This window comes from Podarcis cretensis (genome assembly GCF_951804945.1).
Source record: "Podarcis cretensis genome assembly, chromosome: 7".
Classification (NCBI taxonomy): Eukaryota; Metazoa; Chordata; class Lepidosauria; order Squamata; family Lacertidae; genus Podarcis; species Podarcis cretensis.
This window is the reverse complement of record NC_137176.1, coordinates 65,028,241-65,052,556: the sequence shown is the minus strand read 5'-3', so window position 1 is coordinate 65,052,556 and position 24,316 is coordinate 65,028,241. Positions and strand designations below refer to the sequence as shown.

General features: G+C 43.1%; 1 protein-coding gene and 1 long non-coding RNA gene across 2 annotated transcripts; one reads left to right on the top strand and one right to left on the bottom strand.

The window, feature by feature from the left end:
• The first annotated feature begins 769 nt into the window (after positions 1-769).
• LOC307219796 lies at positions 770-4,686 on the top strand. The gene is made up of 2 exons (XR_013840568.1): positions 770-3,261; positions 3,456-4,686. It is a non-coding gene; the product is annotated as an uncharacterized lncRNA (long non-coding RNA).
• Positions 4,687-5,257: 571 nt separating this feature from the next.
• On the bottom strand, positions 5,258-21,808 carry CA2 (carbonic anhydrase 2). The gene is made up of 7 exons (XM_079983202.1): positions 21,499-21,808; positions 19,966-20,163; positions 10,363-10,481; positions 9,155-9,247; positions 7,099-7,161; positions 6,303-6,458; positions 5,258-5,409 (listed from the first exon to the last, which is right to left on the bottom strand). The coding sequence occupies exons 1-7, from the start codon at positions 21,524-21,526 to the stop codon at positions 5,290-5,292; spliced, it is 777 nt and encodes a 258-aa protein (XP_079839328.1). The 5' UTR covers positions 21,527-21,808; the 3' UTR covers positions 5,258-5,289.
• Positions 21,809-24,316: the final 2,508 nt, after the last annotated feature.

Genomic DNA, 24,316 nt, shown 5'->3' with positions numbered 1-24,316 from the left:
TTTGAGCCAGACGCAGCATTGCCGGCCTGCGCTCATGCCGTGAGTACTATGCAGCCGCTCACGTGGGTAAAAAGAATTTGGCTGCGGCCCAGCACAATCCGCGCTAAGGAAGAGGTTCAGAGAAGTCAGCAGCCTCATTTGCCGTCTTCTCTGAACTCCTTCCTTAGTGAGGATTGTGCTGGGATGCAGCCAATTTTTATTTTTACCCACGTGAGCTTCTGCAAAGTATTCACAGCAATAGCTAGATTGTTGACGGGGATAGCTCAGTCTGAACTTATAACACCTATCCTAGCATGTTGGTTTCTTGGCTCAATTCAAAGTCCTGGTTTTGACCCCAGTTCCTCAAGGACCACATCTCCTCACATGAACCAACCTGGACTCTGTGGTTATCATCTGAGGCCTTCTTTGGGTACCCTTCCTCAGGAGGTTCTGAGGGTAGCAACATGGAAATGGATCTTTGCAGTAGTGGCCCCTGCTTTTGGAATTCTCTCTCAGGGCAATACACCAGACAGCATCTTAATCTGTCTTCAGGCACCAGAGAACTGACTGCTCCTTCCACTTGAATAAGACACTGCAGGAGCAAAGCAGTGTGCAGAAGCTCCCTTGTGATGAAATAGAAAAAGTAACAACTATCTTAGAACATATCTATCTCCCACCCTTCATTTCATTCATTGCATTTCTATCCTGTCTTTTTTCCAGTGAGCTCACCGCAACCCTTTGAGGCAGGTTAGCCTGAGAGAGACTTAATGGTCCAACATCATCAAGTGAAGTTCATGGCTGAGTGGGGAGTTAAATCTGGGTTTCCACACTCCTTAGTCCAAGACTCTGACCCAGGAGTGGAGAACTGGTGGGGGGTTCGAGTAATCCCAGACAACCAATGGTCAGGGATTGTGGGAACTACAGTTTAACAATATTGGTTAGCCAACCCAACTCAAACAACTCCTGTCTCTTTAACTTTCCACGCTTTCTGCACCACTTAACAGGAGCTAGATGCTGTGTTATTTTGTTTACTTATATCCCGCCTTTCCTCCTAGCAGCTCCCCCCTCCCTATTTTATCCTCACAACAACCCTGTGAGGTAGGTGTAGCTGACAGCCAGAGGCTGGCCCAACATTGCCCAATGAGTTTCACTGTTTGAACCTTGTCTCCCAGGTCCTAGTCAACACTCTAACCACTGCACAACATCAAAGGAGTCTGGAATGTGTTTTACTACATAAGAGCAGAGAATATATTCCTCTCCATGGTACACTTCAAAGTATTCAACCCATCCAAAAGCTGCCGTGCTGTGATGCTTAATGGAACTGTTGTTCCAACACTTTGCTATGAAATAAAGAAGCACAATTATGGCCTCTCAGTATAAACAAACAAGGAAGGAGAAAATAGTTCAGGAAGGAGAACACAGCAGTTCTGAACATGTCTCTTTAGGACAAAACTGGCAGGGAAGAATGACCAGCTAATATGGTGAGAATAATTAGAATTCAGTTTGTTTCCTGATGGCACAGGGTTTGTGTGTTGCCTAGTCAAGTTTGTAGGAAGCAACAAGCTCCGAAGTGTCTTTTAGAAAAATCAGCGAGTCAAGGTTGTAAACAAGTAGGACCAGAGGTAATGTGCTCTGGGACAGACCAGATAATTTTCCTGCTAATATTTTCTTGCCCATTATCACAGCCAAGCATGCTAATGGAAGGGAAAGGAATAAATGAGTCTGTCTGTTATGCTGGGTTTGCTGAGCACAACTTCCATTTTTCCCTACATACTGAGAATGGCGAGTAAAATGCTAGCAGAGGCCTGGTTTCCAGGGATGCTGATTTGAATTCTATCCAAGGCAGTGTAAGAATTGCATGCACTCCAGTAATCCTAATAATTTTTTAATATTCATTCCTAGGCAATGCCTCTGCCTGTAATCCGCTTTTAATAAGCGTGGGCTTTTACAGCAGTAGAAACAAGCTTTGCAACATCCATTGACTGGGTAAGTGTACTGATGCAAATTCAGCCCTGCCTGCTCTGACCTAGTTGTGCATTCCATTCCACATAATCAATGGTTTCCTACTATGGACTAGTCACTTCCCCCATTTTTCATCATAGTGGTTATCCTAGTGCTTAATTACTTACACCCCATGCAATTATTAAACTTTATTAAAAAGGCAGCATGGTATTGGCATCGTCCAACCTTTCCTACAATAAATTAAGAGGGGGTTTTGTCAGCTTGTTGCTACCAAATCTAGATCATTGTGGGGATCATTGATAAATCGTTGAACTGCAGCTCCATCAGCCCCAGTCAGCATGAACAGTGGTCAGGATTGATGCAGTTCAGAAACATCTGGAGGGGCAATTATCTAGATGCTTAGCTCCTGAAAATATCAACAATTTATCTCTCATTCTGCCAAAATCAACAGAACTGAAGAGTCAACAAGGGCAAAGGTGATCTACATGCAGGAATCACTGCTCATTCTTCTGATTGTAGTCCCATATGCATCAGAGGTAGGGGGGGCCTCATGTCCACCTGTGGGTGCATATTTCTGGCCCACCTTGATGTTTGCTGCTCACCAGATTTGAGAGTACCAATCATCTGGGGATGAGGGATGGGGAACTATCTTTAGCTGCTTCCCCTCTCAACAGGATGGATGAAGCTCATAGTGTCAGCCATGTGTTTGGTGGAAGCAGCCAATAATAATAAGGGGCCTAATAGTTTATGCCATCTTTGGACTGGTGGCATAAACTTATTATGCCCAGTATTATTAACTGTTTACAGTGGACCCTTCGGATATTTATTCAATTCATTCCGGGGGGTCCGTATGCAACCCAAAAAGTCCATAGGCAGAGGTGCCGCTTCTGCGTGCACACACTGTGCGATTGAGCACTTCTGAGCATGCGCACATGGCGAAACTGGAAGTATACACTTCCAAGTTTGTCGCGTTCGTAAACCGAAGAGCAGTACGTATCTAGAGGGTCCACTGTATTTAGGAAAGTAATGCTTTCACATAATTGCAGTGAACTTTGTACTGCATGCCAGCCTTCCCTGGCCTGGTAGTGCCTTCCTGATATTTTGGACAACAACTCTCAGTAGCCTCAGCCACCACAGCCAGCAAAGCAAAGACTCTGTGCCAGCCAGCAAATGGAAGAAGCCCCTCTCTGAGCTCAGAGATAGTGAACACAGACAAATGGAAACCAGTTGCTTTAGGATTTCAGCTGGCTGTGGCATGATCAAGGGGGAAAGGTGTCAGTTTGTTAAAGGCGGCAAGCGGAATAGAGTGTCTGCACCCAGGTAAGAGCTGTTCGACAGTGGAATTTGCTGCCAAGGAGTGTGGTGGAGTCTCCTTCTTTGGAGGTCTTTAAGCAGAGGCTTGACAACCATATGTCAGGAGTGCTCTGATGGTGTTTCCTGCTTGGCAGGGGGTTGGACTCGATGGCCCTTGTGGTCTCTTCCAGCTCTATGATTCTATGATTCTCTGATTCTAGGTTTGGAACTCATTGCCCATTAATGTTAAATGAGAATCAGTGTTTGTTTCAAAGGCTTGCTGAAGACCTTTCTGTGTACACAGGCTTTTTCTGATGTATAATTCAATCCATCAGTTATTGTGTATCGCTGTCCAGATGTCAACACCTAAATAAGCTCATTTCTTGTGCAGCACATAAAGCTATAAAATTCATAAATAACTAAGCACATAGGAGAAAGTTAGTTGAATCAAAGGCAGCTGGAAGGTCAATCAGGGCAAAGCCTTCAGATTTTGCAGTGAGGAGGCAATCAGTTATTTTTGTGAGGGCAGTTTTACTGGCATGTAAGTGATGCAAAACAGATTGTAGGGTGTTGAAAGTTGGAGGGGGCTGCTGATGGCCTGGAGAGTTGATGGAGTAGGCAGCATGCTTCAGAATTCTGGGGGTCAAGAGAGCTGAGGAGATAGTTGTAAGGGAAGATGGGTCAAGGGATGGGTTTGTGAAATCACTGAATGCAGGGGGAAACTGAGGAGAAAGATCAATTATGTGGCAGAGGAGGGATAATGATGGGGAGATATGGTAACCAGGAACTGGAAGGGCATGGGTTCAAGAGGGTACAGGGAAAGATTTGATGAGATGAATGTTAGAGGAGGGTAGAGGGAGGTGATTGGTACCAATATCTATTCAGCAGCAGAAATACTTACTGACAGTTTGTTTCTGTGAACAAGGCCCTCTTGACCAAGGCTACTCTCTGCAATTATATGCTATTAAGTACTTGTAAATGCTACTCATTTTAGTTCAATAGAATGTACCAAAAGTAATAGACATAGACTTTCTGTTGCAACAAAACCAGCAAAGAGTTTTGTAATGCTATCTGCAAATGTATTGCGGCTTAAGTTCGATTTAAAGTGCTGCAAGACTCTTGCTGTTTTTCAAAGCCAAAATCTTGTAATTTATTCCTAGATTGAAATTTCAAGAGTATTTATGTTGCATCCCTTTTTCTCCCATTGTAATTAATGACTGAGAACAGAAACATAAGTATATATATATATATTTCTTTATTTATTAGTGAAGGTATCTAAAATACAATATTAATTTCTTTTTTTAAATTATGACATTATTATTTTTCAGTGGAACAATACTCTGTATTATAGCTATGGTATCAACAATTTTTACACATAATAGTACTTAATTTAGCTCAGTTGACATTTTTGTAATTAAAAAAATAAAATAACACTAACATTAAGACATGATTCAGATTTATGGCTAAAAATGTAAAACAATTAAAATATTTACACTTCAAACTTTTTTAAAAAGCTAAGAACTCAGTCCTAATTTTGCATTACAATGCCTATGTTGCTACAACGTATTCTCCTAAATCAGATGTAAAATGTTCATATTAGATTGCATTCCTGTGCTTCCATGAAAGATTCAAGTTACTGAGTACGTTTAACCTCATATGTTCCATGAGTTTATATATTTTTTAATTTAAAAAAATGGCTTATTTTTTCCCCTGTTGCTTATCATCCTATCCTTTGGCAAGCTGCCAAATGAAGATCTCCTATTACAGCCTCAGCACCAAAAAATAAAAAATCACAGCAATTCTCATCAAGCATCACACCACGATTCCCCATCCCTGCCCTCTTTAGCCTGGCATACACACTGCAAACATGCCGCAAACACAACCACACTTTATGGCCTTCATTATTAGAAACGTCAGAAGATGATAGGCAGAAAGCACTGGGGTTTGGGGGAGAAGAGAGATGTTGCCAGTGCATGTATATGGCAGTAGTTTGATTTGTGCTTAGCGGAAAATAACTCAACCCTCAAGGACACAGCAATGTTTAATGGGCACAGCTTATTGGAATGAGGCTCTAACTTCCCTGGTCTTCAAGGGCTGGCAAGGGCGCCAGTTGTCCACCATGGCACAGTGGGACTCGCCCTCGCAACTGAAGCAAAGGCAGCGGAGCTTGTCCATCTGGAGAAGAGAAAAGGAAGAAGCAGGTGTCTTCAGTATTCATGCGCTTCCAATTAATTTTTATTTATTTATCTGTCACGTTTATATCCCACCTTTTTCTCCAAGGAGCTCAAGGTGGAATACGTGGTTCTCTCCCTCCATATTTTAATCCCTGTGAGGTAGGTTAAGCTGACAGGCTGTGACTGACCCAAGGTTACCCAGTGAGCTTCATGGCCAACTGGTCACTAAACTCTGGTCTCCCACATCCTAGTCCACACAGGCTTTCAGAGCACCCTATTGGAACTCTCAGAATTTGGGATGATCTTTACACTCTCAGCTTAACCTACCTCACAGGGTTGTTGTGATGATTAAATGGAAACGGAAGAGAAACCACGAGTGCCCTGAAGGAAAGGTAGGCTATATGTAGAATAAATAGGCAAAACATAGTTCTGCCACAATAGTTCTGTGTCTTAAACCATGCATTACAATACTTCCGCATATACCCAACTTCACCCAGAACTATGCTTTTCAAAAGAGACCTTCTTTGCTAAACCTCTATGTGTACGGGATGTATTCAGTTGTAACACAGAAATTGGAGGGAGACCTTTCAGATCCCCTGTGTGTGATTTATTCACTTCTTCAGATCTAATTCCAAATTCCAGGACAATGAGTGGATTTCATTTTGCAGCACTCATCCATATGTGAAGCTCTTTCATGTGTGATGTGGCGAATGTACTTATAAATCAGTGCTGGTTGGAAATATCCCTCATTTCATTTAACTGATTGAGGGTGTTATGTCTATGAACAGACAGAAGTGAATGGAAATTGTTTATGCAAATGCGAGAATGGCCATGCCATATGAGAGATTAATATGCTTTTTGTAGCAAAAAAGGGGGGTGGGGGAATTTATTCACCTGTTCCTTGCTGACAGTCACGGGCTCCTTCAGAACAATCCAGATCACACATTCAAGCAGAGGAGGAGTGGTCAGTGATCCTGGGTAGGTCCAGAAATCACGGGAGGCAGGAAGCAGACCGGTTGGATCAAAGTTTGTGAAGGCTGCCTGTTTGCCCTAGAACAGATAAAGCTCTTTGATAAAACAGTCTGATGCAGTAGCGAGTAGATGATGTGTACACACACTTTGCCTATAATTCCGTAGCATGCCAAGGAGAGCCGTGTATTTCTTTACACAAGTGTATAACTATGATGGAGCGGGGGGTGGGGGGTGGAGGGGGGGCGGGGAGGAGATGCAGGGAGGTCTGGCAGCGCTTCAAACAAGGTGGTGTTGCATTCAAAAGCTGCACGCTAAAAAGTGGTGCAATCTAAGTGAGGGTAAACCTACTCTCCTTAGAGCAATTGGTGATAATATGGGACTATGCAAAGCAACTGAGCAAGGGGAAGAGGATGCATTTTCCTTTTCAGCCCCCTGCCCCACCCCCCACTGCACCAAATGAGCAGAATCTTTCAAAACGCTGAAGAAACCAAAGTGCATTTGAAAGCAGCATTTTTTAAAAATTTTTTTTTTTTGCTGTTTAAAGGCAGGTCTCTTACTGACAAAAGATTATTGAAGAATAATTGCCCAGGTAGAATAGATGGAATGAGAAACTAAAAGCAATCCCTTTAGAATTCCCGTGCAATTTTGTTCTTTGAAAGAAGAATGCAGGAAACTGCAGTGCAGTCATTCTTAGCTGCCAGAAAGGCAGAAGCTTTACCTTGTGTTTAATGGTGTCCAGCGCATCAACAACTTTCTGTATTCCAGGACAGGCACTTCCTGCCTGTGATATAAAAAGGCGTAAAGAAAAGGTTATGTGCACGAATGCATATGTATTTATATCATTTACACCTCACAGCTCAGCATACATTTATATTCCCAGCATAAATGTATGTTACTAAGAGAGCAGTAAGAAACAAAAAAGTGCATTTTAATAATATTATAAAATAAAGGATACAAACTAACATAACTAGTTAAAACAGCAACAATTCATCTAAACAGTAAAATCGAATTGCTCTAAATTAAAAATGCTTACATTCCCATTTCTTAAAAGCCTGTGGAAACAGAAATATATATTTTTGAAGGAAACCTAAAAGATAAAAAGGTTGTCTCCATGGGGAGGGAATTCCAGGAGCGAGGATCCACCACAGAGAAGGCTCTCTTACATTTACTGATTGAATTTTAAACAAACACAGTGCTCCAAACAAGGTCATCTTGCATTCAAAAGTTACATATTAATGAGAGAGTTAATCCCGATTATCCTGTCATCTTTCACAGTAAAAATTTAACTGTCTTTCACTATCTTCATTTGGTAAGGGAACTAATCAGTTAGCATTGTTTGAAAAGCTGAGTATTTTACAACCTAATGCCTTAAGTATATATCCACATGAAGGAAAATCTAATTTATTTCTCTGGATTTTTGCTCCAAGCCAGAGCGCCTTGGTTCACTGTTTCACATACAGACACCTAATGTGTTCACCATAAAGAATGAAAATACACTGCCACAACCTGTGAAGGGTAAAGCATTATTTGCTGCTTTGCCTTTCAAATAGATGAAAACTATCCTGGCTATCACTTTAATAATTTATTTATTTATTTATACCCCACCCATCTGGCTGGGTTTCTCCAGCCACTCTGGGCGGCTCCCAACAGAATACTGAAACAGAATAAAACATCAAACATTAAAAACTTCCCTAAACAGGGCTGCCTTCACATAACTTCTAAAAAGTCAGATAGTTGTTTATTTCCTTGACTTCTGAGGGGAGGGCATTCCACAGGGTAGGTGCCACCACCAAGAAGGCCCTCTGTCTGGTTCCTGTAACCTCACTTCTCGCAGTGAGGGAACCAGCAGAAGGAAAGAGGAAACACCAAGCACATGTACGTCCTATAGAACTGATTCAGTGTGAGTACGTGTGTGCATTTTATAACCAGGTATGTGTGTATACCTGGCTACAAAATGTGTAAGAACAGAGCCAGGTCAAGACATTTTGTTCCCTGAAGCAAAGGCACCAAGCATTCGGTCAACTAGAGTAAAAGTTCAACACTTGCATCCTCTGCTACACCAGAGGACAGCAGACTAGTTTAGAGGGTGAGGGATGATTGCCTGTCACAAATAGCTCTGCCTTCCAACACCTGACAGCCACTTGCTCACTGGTCCACTTGGCACCCACTTCTTGCCCACTCAAACAAACACCGCAGTGAAGCGGCTGTGGCTTGTCACATGAGCGGAGCAGTGCACCCCAGCACTTCACTCTGCCTAACGTTAAAGCTGAGCCTGTGTAGGAAACTGCTCTGTATGCTTAATATTTGGGCTCCAATCGTTTTAGCTTTTTAAGGCTTATCAGTACAAACTGAAGCTGCTTGACATTTACGCAGCATGTGGTTTGGCTCACTTGCATGAGTCACCTGGACGTATTTGCTCTGCAAGCAACTTTCTGCACTATAACTTATCTTGGGGCTTGCTATGGGTGGGTTAGGTTCACTGATTTGTAATGTTTGCTAGCAGATAATGGTTCTGTGTCATAGAAGGAGGTTGGTTTTACGTGGCTTTTTGGACCCTTCCACTAAGATGCTGTGATTTTTTATTATTATTATTATTTAAAAAACACTTGATCAGTTCTCACAGGACTAAAATAAAGGGAACACAGTAACACAAAGCCACCTTGAATGGCTGTGAACAGAAAATTCAGCTTCTGCTGGAGGCGTAAATCACATTGTACAAAATGTTCTCTTGCAAAGCCAACAATGATAGCAAAAGAGGACATAATGGTACTAACCTTCAAAAACACTCCCACAACAGCCAGACCATCAGGATGTTTCACCGCTTCACCAGAACTGCCATACTTTGTGTTCCAATGAACCAAATGAAGCTGGAGCCAAAGAAAAATGCAGAAATGAAGTGACCTATCAGAAAGGCCTTCTCTCAAACTGAAGAACCAAGATAATTCTTATACTAAACATTAACACGTCCTTTTATGGCCGAGACAAAAAGCTACTGAAAACTTGTTCAGCCATTGATTTGCGCTTTTCATTCACTGAGAAAGGCAAACATAGATATCAGAGCTGTGCTCTCAGGCCTGGCATTTTACACCCACTCAAACAATTTCCTAAATGCAAACATTCTGCCATATCCTGAAGCATATATTCTGAAAAATCCCTGTGGCCTTTAGCAGGAGCCCTGCTTGATTGAGATCTATTATATATTTCTTTTAAGTCAGTAGGTAATTCAGTAGCTTGAGTCCAAGCAGTGAGGAAAGGCAAGCAATGGTAAGCTTCTCTACAGGTGGAGTGCCGCAATACCACTACTGACAACCAGTATGGTGTAGGGTTTAGATTGCTGGAATAAAACTGGGGAGACGTGGATTCATATTCCCATTTGGCCATGAAGCTCAAAGGAGAGGTCTTGGGCCTGTCACTGTCTGCCTTACCAGGTTTTTGTGAGGATAAAATGGTGGAGTCAGGGAATATGTCTTCTGCTTTTAGCTTCTTGGAGGAAGGCCTGAATTAAAAACATCTCATGAAAGGACTGGAGCCACCATGTGAAAAACTTGCACCTTGCCCCCAGGTGACCTTCATATGCTTCATATCAAAATGGTTGGGAGTTCACATACTCAATAAATTTGGTGTTTAAATAATCCCACCTGCCATCAAATTTTAGAAGCTTTTCTTTGATCAGAAGATGCCACTATGTCTATCCTTGAGACCTGCTTTATCAACAGTTTCAGGATCTTTTCGAATACCTGACATAAAGATACCCAGAAAGGGGGGGGGGGTCATTCCATATCAAGTTATCCAACTTTTGTATCTCATGTCATCCAATTTTATTAATATTTTGTACACCTGTTGAATGATCGAAACTAAGTGTAAATATAAAATTTCATTTTTTAAAAAATCTCATCCCATTTATGAGTTATGAGGGTTTGAAATTTCACTTGATATGGAATGACCCAAGGAAGCCCTGAGAAGATGAAGAACAGGGCCTTACCTCAGCATCATATTTCACCCCGTCCACAGTGTGTTCAGAGCCTTGGCCTTCACAGGAACCCCAATGAATGTGGAACTGAAGCAGCTTGTAAGTTCCCTCAACTGGACCACCTTTCAGCACTGCAAGTGAAAAGAAAGAAATAGCTATATTTACAACATTTTATTAATTTGTTGACTTAAAATACCTTGCCATTTCAAGGTAGCTTACATAACAGAAATAAAAACTACAACATCATTAAAAAAAAATATGTATAAAAACACAATATGACTTCTACAGATCACCCCTGAGGTGAATAATAAGGATAAAAAATGCACCCAGCTCATAATATAAAACTTGATTTCCACAATTAAAAAGAAAGCAGTCAAGCCAAGGAAGGTAGAATTCAATATAAAAAGGGGGGGGGTTTACATGAGAAATATTAAAGGCACAATAACAAAACATTAGACTTGGAAAGGCAAACATGAAGATTGGATAGAAGGCAGATAATGTATGTGTGAATTCACTGGGCTTCCTGCAAGTAGTGCAGTTAAGCCATTATAGACTATGGACTGAGAGATCTCTAGGGTCTCTCCCCTTCCCCATCATTTTAGATCAGCGCTGGGGAAACTTTGGCCATCCCAATATCCATCAGCCCCAGCCAGCATGGCCAGCAGCTAGGGAATATAGAAACTGGAATCCAACAAGATCTGGAGGATTACAGGTTCCCCACCCCTGCTTTTAGATAGGAAGTCAGTTCTGCTGCTTTTGGGGGTGGGTCCTCCTGCTCAGTGATGCTCTGGACCTGCCACTGGTAAGAAGAATCAGTGGAAACAGAAGGCCTCCCTCCCTGCTTGCACTGAGCTCATACAAATTCTGGATAGAGACAGAGAGAGGTGCCTTAAATGTGCTTTTTTCAATAATAAAAAACGAAGCTTTCCCAGCATGAGCACACATAGTTTTAACTCTGCAGAGGTTATCAGCCGTATTTTGCCTTTTTCTGTTTGGTAAAATTAAACTAAGCTAGATGGGTCAATTGTCTGACTTACAGTAAGACACCTTTTTAAGTTTCTATACAGGGCTATAGTATAAAATGCATGCACAGTTCATTATGTATGGGTTTAACCGCCTCCCCCACCAGACAAATAATCCCATGCCTGAATGTACTGTACTACTGCTGACATGAGACAAACTAATAAGGATTTCAAAGGATTAGGCCATGTTGTCCCCGACTAACCCACAAGCCATTATTGACGAGTTCAATTGGAGCAAAGTTCTAATCACTATCTAGCAGCAGAATGCCGTATTTTGGGAGGCTGCATATTTTTAAAACATTATCTCTCACAACCATGCTTTCTATATTTAGATATATTTTTGACTTGGTTCTGTACAAACTGAGTGGCACATTCTGAATGGCTACACAAATGTCCTGGTTCAGAACACAAATATAGAACACATTTAGAGAGTCATGAGAGTACCTTCTTTCACCCTAAAAAACTTTTTCGCTTTTAAACTTTTAAACACTGATAAATAGCTGTAGGGTGTCCCAGGGTGAAGTCAGCTGGGGTTTTTGATAGCACCAGAAGGTTTAGCAAAAGGAGATAACTTTCAGAAAAGCGCAACACACCCAACTTTCCTGAAATGGCCCTTATTTGCACATACTTGGTGTTGATTGTTTGTCAGCGATTAGGACTTGCCCTAAATGAACTTGTCAGGAAACCTTGAAACCCTGAAGAAAGTCTACTCCTATTTAAAGACCCATTGCTATTCCTAGGTATCCCAAGTCCTCATATGACACAAGGGATTTAGGGTTACTTCATATGCATCAGTGTTCTGCACTGGTATCACTTCTGGTTAACTTCACACACAAACACACTCACCCCAAACCTGCATGTATGTTGATGAAGCAAAAGGAACCTTTTTGTGTTGAATATATAAACAAGTTTATGACTTCCCAACTTTAAAAAAAGAAATAAAAGTAGCAAAAATGGTACATTTGCTTCATCAAACACAACAAACTGTGTGACTTTGTCAAACTGCACAAACTGTAGTAGTCACAGGACTTGGCAGATGTGTCCCATCTATGACCCACATGTCTTTTGCCGACACATAAGTGCTATTTTTGGAGTGTGTGAAATAATCCTATTAAGCTGTTAAGATTTTACACATATATTATTATTTTACTTATTTTATTTAGATAACTCCCTTCATCTGAAGATCTCAGGGTGGTTCACAAAACAATAACCTCCCTTCCCACAAACATGTTTGAACGGCTGTGTGATATTAATCAGCCAAAGAGCTGGCTGAAGAGGAACATTTTCATTTTCACCTCGCGCCTACAGATGTATCATGAAGGCACCAGGCAAACCTCCCTGGGGAAGGCATTCCACAAATGGGGAGCCACTGCAGAAAAGGTCTGTTCTCATGTTGCCACCATCTGGGCCTCTCGTAGAGGAGGGACACAAGGATGGGCCTCATAGGATAAATGCAGAGTCTGGATTGGTTTATATGGGGAGAGGCAATCTTTGAGTATTATTACTGGGCAAATAGGTACCTACATTCACGGACATCTATTTTATTTCTACTTGTATGTGTTGTTCCTAGACATGGTAGGTAAGGGGGAAAGGAAGGAGGAGAAAAAGAGGGGGGAAATTAATCTTCTCCTCCAGATTATATTTGTTGTTGTTGTTTAGTCATTTAGTCGTGTCCGACTCTTCGTGACTCCATGGACCAGAACACGCCAGGCACTCCTGTCTTCCACTGCCTCCCACAGTTTGGTCAGCTCTGAAGCAAATCCTATTGAGTGGGACTTCTTCCAAATAAATATGCCTAAAATTACATTCTGTGTTGGAAATGCTGTATTATTCAATGTTGCCTTAGTATGAAATTTATTTGTATTTAAATGTTTTTCCAGATGGAAAAGCAGAGAATTATTATTATGCTCAAAACAATTAGAAAATTTAAATAATAAAAAATATAAAAGCATGAATTATTATTGTTATTATTTTGCTCAATACCATTAAAAATGAAAACATATATGCAAAAGCTGTCTATTTATTCTAAGGAATACTGAGACTAAGAAACTGAGGGGAAAAGTCTGGGGAAACTCTTGCTTTTTAAGAGGGCCATTTCTCTTGATGATCCTCGATTCTCAACCACCCATCCCAACCTCAGTGAGGCAGTGGTCTATAATAGAAGCCACTATTTATGGCATGAAGAGACATTTGAAAAACAGGGTGGGAAAGTGTCCTTATAGAAAGGTGGTCTCTCTCTGGTTGACACCCACAGTCTGTATCAAAAAGTTCAGCCAGGGTGAGGCTCAACTGCTGGCAAAATGTGAATGTGTGCATACATTGGATATTTTAGGAGTTATTTCATAATTTTTTGAGTTATCACTCCAAAACAAAACATCTGCCATATCAAGGCTTCCAGCTGCATACTTTAGAGCTAGAAGAGGTGTCTTTCAGTGATAGCATACTTTTTTTCCTGAATCCTTATATGCTTTGTTTATGAATATTAAGCATAATGATTAAATAATATAGCATGGTGAATAATTACTAAAACTGGGCAAATAAAATTGTATCAGGATGAGCAAAAAAACCCTTAAGATGTTCTGAAATACAGTATTCATTATACAGGGAGGAATTAACCTGCTTCAATACATACATACATGTTAAATAAATTAATCCATATAAGTATGAGATTAACTGAGCTGTGGGCTAGATAATGATAACCAATCCTGGTTAAGCACAACTGGAACCTCTGGAATCTCACACCACTCGGAGATTGGGGGTGGCATGTAACATTTTATATTGTGCTAATCCTTGGCTAAACAACAAGCAAGTTTGCCAGTTCACCCATTTGCTCTTAAAATGAATTATGATTCTGTGATCGCAGTACTGCATTGCATTATAGACATGTCAATTTCAAAGAGTTTTCAGCTTTTCATGTTTTATTACTCATCCTCCATGAAAGATAATTTATATCTATGAAACTGTGCAATCATAGCTTTCAGTATTTCGCCTGCTTTTAAGAGCACTGACTTTCTACAAAGAACATTCAACAAAAAGGCATGTCAGGCGGGAAAGATTATTTTCTATTTTGTTTATTATTAAAAACTATATATAAGTTCTTTATTAACTGTCATCAACTTTAGCTCGGTTTATGCCGCTACATTAAAACAAATTCACTAGTGATGGATTCTTTGTTTCCAGAAGCTTGCAGTCAGAAATTAATTAATTTACTATGGATTTCACCGTTTATTAATCAAAAGGATCCAAACTGGTTTTAAATGTTCTCTTTACATTATTGCTTTCTAACATCCTCTTCCTTTTCTATAACTGCATTATTCAGGTGGTCACCACACTTGGCTGTGTCTTTCTAATAGCGGTGGTCTGGATATTTTCTCACAACAGGCTTTAAAACTCCCAAAACTTTAAATTGTTGATGAAACACCTTTATTTCTGAGCATCACCAGTTCAGAGACTGATGCCAACTGCAATGTTCCGGTAAACAAATTTTGGGGTGATCTACTTGTTGGAATGGCTCTGGCATGATCCAACAGATGTACAGGACAATCCTGTGCATGTTTACTCAGAATAAGACCCACTTAGATTTACTCAGGCCTGTGGTGTAAATGAACATTTTTTGACATGACTGCAGAGGAAGAACAGATTCAGAATTGGATTCAGAGATCTATGAGCAAGCAAGCCACTCATTTCTGCCACTGAACAGATGATCAGCAGCCAGAGGCGGGGGGAGGGGGGAGGGAGCACTTTCCTGCACTTGAAATCCCTTCCAACAGAGAAGTCAAGACTCTGTGAATTCAGCAGAGGGCAAATAGGCTGCTGCAGCAACCCTCAGGCATCTCTGAACTGAGAGCAGAACTAAGCAAGCCACCCAGACTGCTAGCTGTTGTGAACCACTGTGTGATTTTTTTGAAGAACCAAATACAAATTTAAATACAAAAGAGGCAGGGTATTTTCCCAGCCAGGTGTCTCCTGCTTCTGTACACATAGGGGCCTTTTGATAGAACTGTGTGATTAGCTAGCATTTGTTTCAGCAAAATCTGCTTCAGTACCAAATGTGCTGAGCCAAGAGGAAAGCTTATTCATTCTAATATCAAGAGGTTAATTCTGCAAACCTTTTCTGCTGCATGTAGTGGTTACTACTGATGTCCATATGGGGCAGGTCCATATATATATACTTGTGTTAAAGCTGGTCCCAGCATAATTCTAAAATCCCAGTACTTCATTGCAATCAGGCTGTGATTGGGCTGTAGAGCTGACATTTAGATGTGAATCCTATAGCTGGCCCATAAAAACAGTCTGAAGTCTGAACATTTTGCAAGGGATTGCTTATGCACTTTCGGAGCATTTACTAGTTTGGCAAAGGTGCAGCCACCAGATACAGGCAAATGAACTGCAGCCATGGGAGTGGAGACAGAGAAAACTGCACAAATGATTACAAAGGGAGCTTAGGTTTGCAGAAAACATGTTTCACAAAAACAGTATACAAATCAAAATCCCAAATGTAATCCCAAGGGAGAAATTGGACCCTTTTGTCAAAGTCTTTCAACAAATGTATGTGCTGAATTGATTTTCTGCTGTCCGGGAACTTATGACATTTCCGAAGCTGTACTAGTGATCATCATTAAATGTTATGGGTGTGCTATAAATGGCCAACTGCCAAATCCTGCCCATCAAATGTAACAGAACTGAGCAGATGTGTGTATGCAATAAGAACTGCAGTGATAACTAATTTTCTGGAATTCCCTTATTGCACCAACAGAGAGTCTGGTTCCTAAAGCAGTCCTACACTTCCATTTTCTATTAGGATCAATAGTGGCTATCATGTACAGAATAGTCACTCTATAACTGACAGAATTTGGAGGATTCTGTAATAGATAAGCATCGAAGAGGATGTGCCACCAGAGAACACATTTTATAAAATGTCAAAATATCATATAGGATTAAACAAACAGCCACAGAATTTCCCTTCCACCAAAGAGGTGCAGCACATGAAGTGTTTCAATAAGGAAGTGACTGAATTTTTAAACAGCAGATTTTAAGCTTGGTGGCCAAAATAAAAATACAGCAGGCCATTCAATATGCAGGGTGTGTACACCTTGCAGCAGTAGGGGGAAACCTATGGCCTTCCAGATGTTGATGTACTTCAACTTTCATCTGTCCAAGCCAGCATGGCCAATTGTCAAGGAGGATGTGAGTTGTAATTCAACAGCATGTGTTTTAGCAGTTTGTAAAATGGTGTGTGTGTGTGTGTGTGTGTGTGTGTGTGTGTAAACAGGTTAGTGTGTGTAGCTACAAAATAGCTTATGCCTTAAGAGTTCCTCTATACCAGTGTTTCCCAAAATTGGGTCTCCAGCTGTTTTGGAACTACAATCCCCATCATCCCTGAATGCTGGTCCTGCAAGCTACAGATGATGGGAGTTGTAGTCCAAATACATCTGGAGACCCAAGTTTGGGAAACACTGCTCTATTCTATAAAAATGTACATAGGCATAACAGCATTGACAAGAACATGGACATGACTGGACTTCAATTTTACTTTATTTTTTCTACTGATGGTTATATCAAATGTCTGCGCTACCCAGAGAAGACCCACTGAAATCAATAGCCATGACTTAGACTGCTTGAAATTAATGGCCCTATTTGGAGTAGGACTTAGTTGGCTACAACTCTAAGCTTTTAATGGGAAGTCAGTGAAATTTGCAGTGCCGGAAATCTGTAAACAGGTAGCTTGGGAAATCCAGTCTGGATGGTTGTATTTTTGTGTGTCACATAAACAGGACGGCTAATTAATTTCACAACAGATTATTAACTTGTTAAACTGCTTTATACTGAGTCAGGTCTTTAACCCAGTTTCATCTTCTCTGACTGGCAGAGGCTCTTGCAAGGTTACAGGCAGAGAGAGGTCTTTCCCAGTCCTGCCACCTGACTTTGAACTGGATATGGCAGGGATTGGGTTTGAGACCATGCAATATGCAAGGATTCCCTTCTGAGCTTTAGACTCAATTTAGATAATCAATACAATTATGTGTGCATGCAGGTTCATTTGGTTATGCATTGTGCCTTTTGAAAACCTGAGGAAAACCTGAGGCACCTGCTGCTAAATCTACATAGCTGTGGCGCCTCCCCCCCCACCCGCGTACTTGCAGTCCACAGATGAGCTGCTTTGAGCATTTCAACTCTAGCCCTGTCCTCCTCCCACTTCTCCCTCCCACTCTCTGCAAGCTGTAGCTGCCTGAGACTGGCTTGCTGGCTGCTGCAGAATCAAAATGATCAATGTCTGTGCCGTATTTTCTGGCTAAGCCACTCTTCCAGTGGATCTGAAAACATCTACACATCCCTTCAATTTGCAGCTTCGTAGGGACTTTATAAAAACACATGCTACAAAAAAGCCTTTCATGGTGCTAGATGTATGAAGATTGCTCCAGCTTGAAAGGGACTCTAAACCCCAATGAATAATACAACTCCTAAGCAATGAATAATACAAACTCCTAGCAAAGGATTCTGAAATGTGGAACTACGGGGGCGGGGGGGAGGGAGAGTGGCATGACCGCTGTCGCAATGAGTTGCCAACTATGCCCACTAGCAAAGAGATCTGGTAAGAATTTTGAAAATCTTAGTATCTCTTTTCTTTAAGGAACAAATTTAATATGCACCCTACTGTTAAGTGGGAAAAAGGTATCTCTTTCCATTAAACTTTAACAGTTAAAGTTTAGAAACCAATGCCGTTTTGAATATTGCAACTGTATGGAGCACAGATCTCAATTCCTTGCCCTCATTATTTGATCTCCCAGCACCATATGCCCATTGTACCCTTTTATTTATTTATTTTTCTCTCTCTCACTGTGCAAAATAATTGAAACCAAAGATGTAACATTCTAGAGAACCCCAGTTTTTCAGCCAGAGCAATATATGGAATTTGCACAATTGCAGAATTTGGCTTATAGGATTTTGGAGAAGACTCCTCTTTCTGTGTGCAAAACTAGTGTGCACAGACAGATAACTGAATGAGTCTAAAAATACTGAAAGCACGAGCCATGCAAAAATTCAATTCAATACTTAGTAGGTCTCTATTTTTAAATGTTTGTCATTTACTTTTACAGTGGACTTCACCGAGTGTAAGGTGCTGGGTGCCTTTAACCTTTTTTTGGCTACAACTGCTGTCTGTTGCGGGAAACTGGATACCAAGGAAGTGGTGTGTGACAGAACTAAAAAGCTATTGGAAAGATATTCTGCATTTCGTTTGACATTTACTTCGGCTCTTTCTTCCCCCTCTAGTAAATACTGATAGTAAAATGGAGTATTGCAGATTTAAGTACATGCGCTGGCTCTAGTCCACCAGCCATTTTACCCCCAGAGTTGTCCTATTAAAAATCAAAGGCAGTAGGCCTTGGATTGCAGCCTGTGACATGGTTGCTTGCAATACTGTTTGGAAAGCTCACAAGTCAAAGCTGCTCTGGGCTCTTTGAATTTGTCCCCTCAATGACACTGCCAACGTGGGAAAAAATAGGACACTTGCTCAAGCAAGTTAAAGGAGCCAGTGCCTAGTGAAACAAGCAGCTTCTGTCTTTACAGCAGTACCATTTCCTACATTTAAAAGCTCATTCACAGTCACTGTGGGCAGGTGAAAATTGCTGCACAGGCAGCTGATGGAGAAATTACTAAAAACCAAGCATGTACACTCTTACTCATAAGCTTGGAACATCAGCATTGTCCATATGATCACGGAATTATCTTTAGAATAGGGACTTACAAAATGAGATTTTTCTGTGTGTTTTTTAATTTGGTGTGACTCTGCACAGAGGATGGTGCTGAAAAGGATGACTAACTAGCCCCCAGTGAACTGTGTGGGGTTGTGGGAAGAATGTACTGCAGCTTCTATTGAAAAAAAATGCTAAAATGAGAGGGAAATCCTTTTAGGAGGTAATTCGCAGTCAGCTCCCCTAGGACAGCTCTGGCATACCACCACCCAGCCCTGAATATCAGATACCCCTTGTCTTAAAGAACTGCCCATTGTTCCAATTCAAAAGATTTGTACCTAGAAAATATTTTGCACGTCAGCACTCCACAGGATGGGTGCTGCTGCATTGCAAAGGTCCTTTATGTATTAATGTTGTTTGAAACAGAGGTGAGCATACACCAATTTAAATTGTTATCAGAACATGCACGCCTGCCCTGAAATTGTGTCTGTCAAGTTAACTCCTATTTACCTTGCAAGGAAGAACAAAGGGACTGATAAAAAGGAAGCAGATGCATGCTAAATACTCCATAGCTGCTAAAAGGGAGAAGAGATATTTCTCTTGTTGAATGATGTGAGGTTTTGTTCTGATGTTTTAGGCTACAATTCCACACAGGCTTACTAGGGAGTAAAGCCTCACTGAACACAGCTACACTTTCTTTTGAGTACACATGTATAGGATTGCACTGTTAAGACTCATTTGGGAAACTAACTTGCATCACAAAGGTAGCAAAACACCCCCTTATGCAAAGTTAACATCAACTAACTTTGATAACATGGGTGCCTTCCATTCCTTTGCTTTCTTGCCTCTCCAGAAAAGCCTCAAGTCTACAAAGCCCCCCAAAGTGACCAAGTACTAACCGCATTTGTCGCCAGAGTCATCAAACTCCACGTTGAAGGAATGCCCATTGTTCACTATGTTTTTGGCTGCAGATGGGTCATAACTGATATTCAGGGACTTCAAGGAGGCATCATACTTGGCAGACTTCGGTTGGATGTTGATTGGGGACTGCCGCTCTCCATTGGCAATGGGGAAGTTCTCATGCCAGTGAGCAGGTCCTAGAAAGAGAAAGAGAGGGAAGAAAGCACAAGAGTAAAACACCTGCAGACTACAGAGCCATGGCTGGTTTTTATTTTTTTAAAAGGAGCAAAACTCAATGGAGGCTTTAATGCCTTAAGTGCAGCTGGGAGGCTTTAACATTTGCCTCATCAATATTGAATGCAGGAATGAAATGATCTCTTGGCCAGCTGGAATTGGAAGCCTTAGCTACCAGGCAGAGACAGATCATGCTGCGGAGCAATTGGTGGGATGAGGGAGGTTTTGTAAGCCTGGATCTAAGCTTGCCTGGATCTAGGAACTGGTGTGTGGGAGGGAGGGAATAACTGGCAGAGAGGGATCTGAAAGGAATGCAGCAACCTCTTTGTATTTCCAAGTTGAAGAAAATGAGTTTGTGGCTATAGCACCTGGCAATCACACTGCTCCGTGGGCATGACAAGCAGCACCTCTGCAGCTTTGCAAAGCAATGAACTGGACTGGCAAAATCCCCACCACACAGTTGCGGCAGGGTCCCATCTCAGACAATCCAATTTCCCAAATGTGGGGAAGAATGGAAGGTGGCGGGTGGGGGACCTATGCCAACCCCTCACACTTAAGATGCAGATTTCCACCTTTCCTAATTCACGAGGAGCCAAATTCCTATGTCACACTTGTGAAATTGCCCCCAATAATCAGATGGGGATTGGAAGGATTCCTGTCCCTCTTGCATGTTGCAAAAAGCATATGTGCGCAGGAAGTTTCAGGCAGGCTCCCCGCGCGGAAGATGGGAGAGTGGACCTTAGGCACACTACACCTAGGTTTGACAGTCCTCGGAAGAGCCAGGTGGCCGTGGAAGTGCAGGTCAGAAGAGTCTGCCGAGAGCTCCCCATCACTTCCATCTCAAACACCTGTGGGGGGACCCCTAGAGGTCCTGCCTTCCCCATTTCCTCAGCCAGAGATGTCCTGCTGCTGGCAACTCTGCTTGGACGAGCCGTCCTTTGATGGGAGCAAAGATCGCACCTCTAACTGCGGATCCATTAATGGATCGCAGCCGCTGAGTTGCGCCCCTTTCTGAGCCGGACTAAGGAGTCTCTCCTTTTCGCCTGGGAAACCTGAAAAAAACAAAACACAGGCTCTGTCCTGAAAGCCCCTTCCCGGGCTGGAACCGCAGCCCCGCAGAGCCGCCTCAGGTAGCGCCGAGCGGCTGCGGAGTGCGCTCCCCTTCGGGATGTCCGCGCAGGGCAGCAGCAGGTGCCGCGCCGGACTTGCCACGAATGGCAGGGGAAGAAGCAGGAGCAGCCGCGGGGTCGCCGCGTCAGGTGGGCGAAGGCGACCCTCCTTGTCGGCGAGGGACTCACCGTTGTCCTTGCCGTAACCCCAAGACATGGTGATGGTGATGGCTCAGCGGCGCCCGGGTTCCTCCTCCGCGTCGTCGTCTGCTGTGGCTCGTGCTTCTCCTGCTGCCGCTCGCGCGCTGTGTGCCGCCTTGCTCTCGCTTGCCGGTGCTGGCGGTGGCGCTGGGGTTCTTGTCAGGGGCTTTTATAGGCTCCGGCCAACTCCATGCCCCTCGCGGACATCGCTGAGGTGAGCGAGGGAGGAGCACGAGCGGCAGCAGGAGGAGGAGGAGGAGGAGGTTCCCAGCGGAGCGCGCGCTCCGAGAGCCGCCGGGAGGTGGGGAGGGAAGGTGGCCGGCTGCCAGGCAAGCGCCGCGCGCGGTTGCCTCCTCACACGGTCCCGGGAGGAGCCGCCGCCGCCGCCGCCTCTGCCGCTCTGGTCGCCGGGGCTCCTGTTCCGTCACTGTAGCGGCAGGCGCCGCCACCGCGCCGCGTCACACCAAGCCGGAGCCTGGCACAGGCGGGAGCTGCCTGCGCTGCGCAAACGAGGGACGCCTCAGGCCCGCCGTGGAGGAGCGGGTGGGCGCTCGCGGGGCAAGAGGAAGGCTGTGTGTGGCTTGAGGGTGGCGGGGTGTATGTGTTTGTGTGTGGCGGGGTCTCGCGCGCGTCCTTGGGACCGCGGCCTTCCGCCTGGCTCTGGGCCGCCGCGGCGACTCCCTGCCACGCAACTCCGCGTCCCACACGCGCTGGAGCTCCATTCCTCCCGGAGGCGGGAAAAAAAGAGCCCTCGCGGGGCTGACCTTGGGACGCGTTCGCGCGCGCGCTGCAGGGAACCAGGCGGACGGAAAAGGAAGGAAGGGGGGGGGACGCGCGGAGGCGGCCTGGTATGTGAGATGTGAGGAGACGCGTCGAGTCCCGAGACGGGGGCGAGGGGGCGTAGGGTCGCCGGGCTGCCCCGGAGGGACCCCGCGGAGAGTCGGCGCCCTGAAGTTGCCTTGGAGGGCGGGGTGAGACAGGGACGCTTTGGGGCATCGCTTCCTTCGCTTGTGCCCTTCAACGACCCTGTTTGTCGGAACTCGCGATCAGGAACCAGTGATTCCGCCCGCTCCCCCCTCCCCCCGGTCGCCTTCCGACGGTCTGCTTGCAGATCAAAAGGGGAGCCTGCACGTTTAGAAGTACAGAAGTGGGAGTCGGTGGCTGAAGCCTCTGGCAAGAGGCGGCCCACCTGATGCACCGATTTCGCCTCGCGTTTGTTTTTAAAAATCAGGTTTTCTAACATTCATTGAAAGAGCGAGACTCTTTTTTTTAATTATTAGACTAATTTTTTTTAAAGAGTCTTGTTAGAAGGGGGGAATCGGTGACAGCTTGCCCTCTTCCCGTCCCCCCAAGTGTCATTGCTAGCCCTCCTGAGGATGCCCTACTTCTTAGCTGGAGCATGAGAGAGATGCCAATACAAAGTAAGAAAGAAACAAAACTTCCAGCGTTATTCACTGACACCCCCCTGGCGACGGCAGTTTGCCTCCTTGAAAGTGGGTAGAGAGTTTGCCAGTAGAATAAATCTCCAGGAACTTCCACTGCTAGTAGACAAAAGTTACTGAATCCTGGCAGGGGTTGATGGGAGTTGTAGTCCAAAACATCTGGAGGTCGGGAAGTTGCAAAAAGCTGCTTCATCCCTTCCCAGCCACGTTTTCCATTAGCACAGAAATCTTACTATTTTCATTGTGTGCATTACTATCTTTTTTACTTTTATGTGCAGTTTCGTATGCACATCTGAATTTTTAATGGACTTAAATTAGAATTTATAACAAAAGGATTAAAAAACAAACAAACACATCCCAATTAAATTTGATTGTGAACTTAGGGGCAAACTATATATAGGACTGCGTAAGAAAGCCCTGTTTTTGTTTTGTTTTTTTTAAAAAAAACAGCTTTAAAAGCGCAACATATGAAATGCAGCACACATTTGTATAAACTCCAACTTCCAGAATCTGCTTTTTTCAAGTTAAAGGCTGTCAGGCCTCCTAGTATGCCTTTGCAGGTATCATGTAGTTTGTCCCTTAACAGAGCCACTACCTCATCCCAAATGAATAAACTGTATAGTGTTCCAGTACTGTAAAGTTTAGATGAAAAGATTCAAATAAAACTATGGTAGGACAAAAGAACATGAGTGTATGAGTAGCACCTTGCCTTTACCTTTGTACCTCATTGCCGCAAATAATAAAGATAAGTGAGCAACAGGCTCTGCAAACTCTTCACAGGAGGAAATTTACTCTGTGAGAGTAGTATAAATTGTTGCCAAGTTAGTGACTACTTCAAATTAAGTAAGTCATGGGCTTGTGTATTTTCATGACTCAGTTGATATGTCAGCAATTTTAGAATAGTCTTATGGGCTTTGAAAGAATCTAGCAGTATCCTTTTCCATGTAAGTAATGTGGAAAAGGACATGCAGTTAATAGTCCTTGTTGGTAAATGGCCTGACAGACTTACATAATAAAACCGAACGTTGGCATAACCTCATGGTTTATATCTGCGCTGCAGACTGAAATAAAGGGCCATTAGGCTGTTGTCTCTGGAAAGGAAAGTGTGATTATATAATTTATTTATCCCTCCTAATAGCAAAAAACGAGCCAAGTGAGACTTGCTTGGAAGAAAGAGAGGCACTTCTTAGGGCTCTTTGAGGATTATCAGAAAATGCTTCAAAGATTATTACTAATTAACCAAGTCCTTGCGTTCTCTCACACTTCCATGCTTCCATTCAGAATGCAGCAGCGACCTTAGTGCACAATTGGAAAGTCACAACTGTAGCACAAATATGCACACAACAAGTTAACAAAAATTAAAT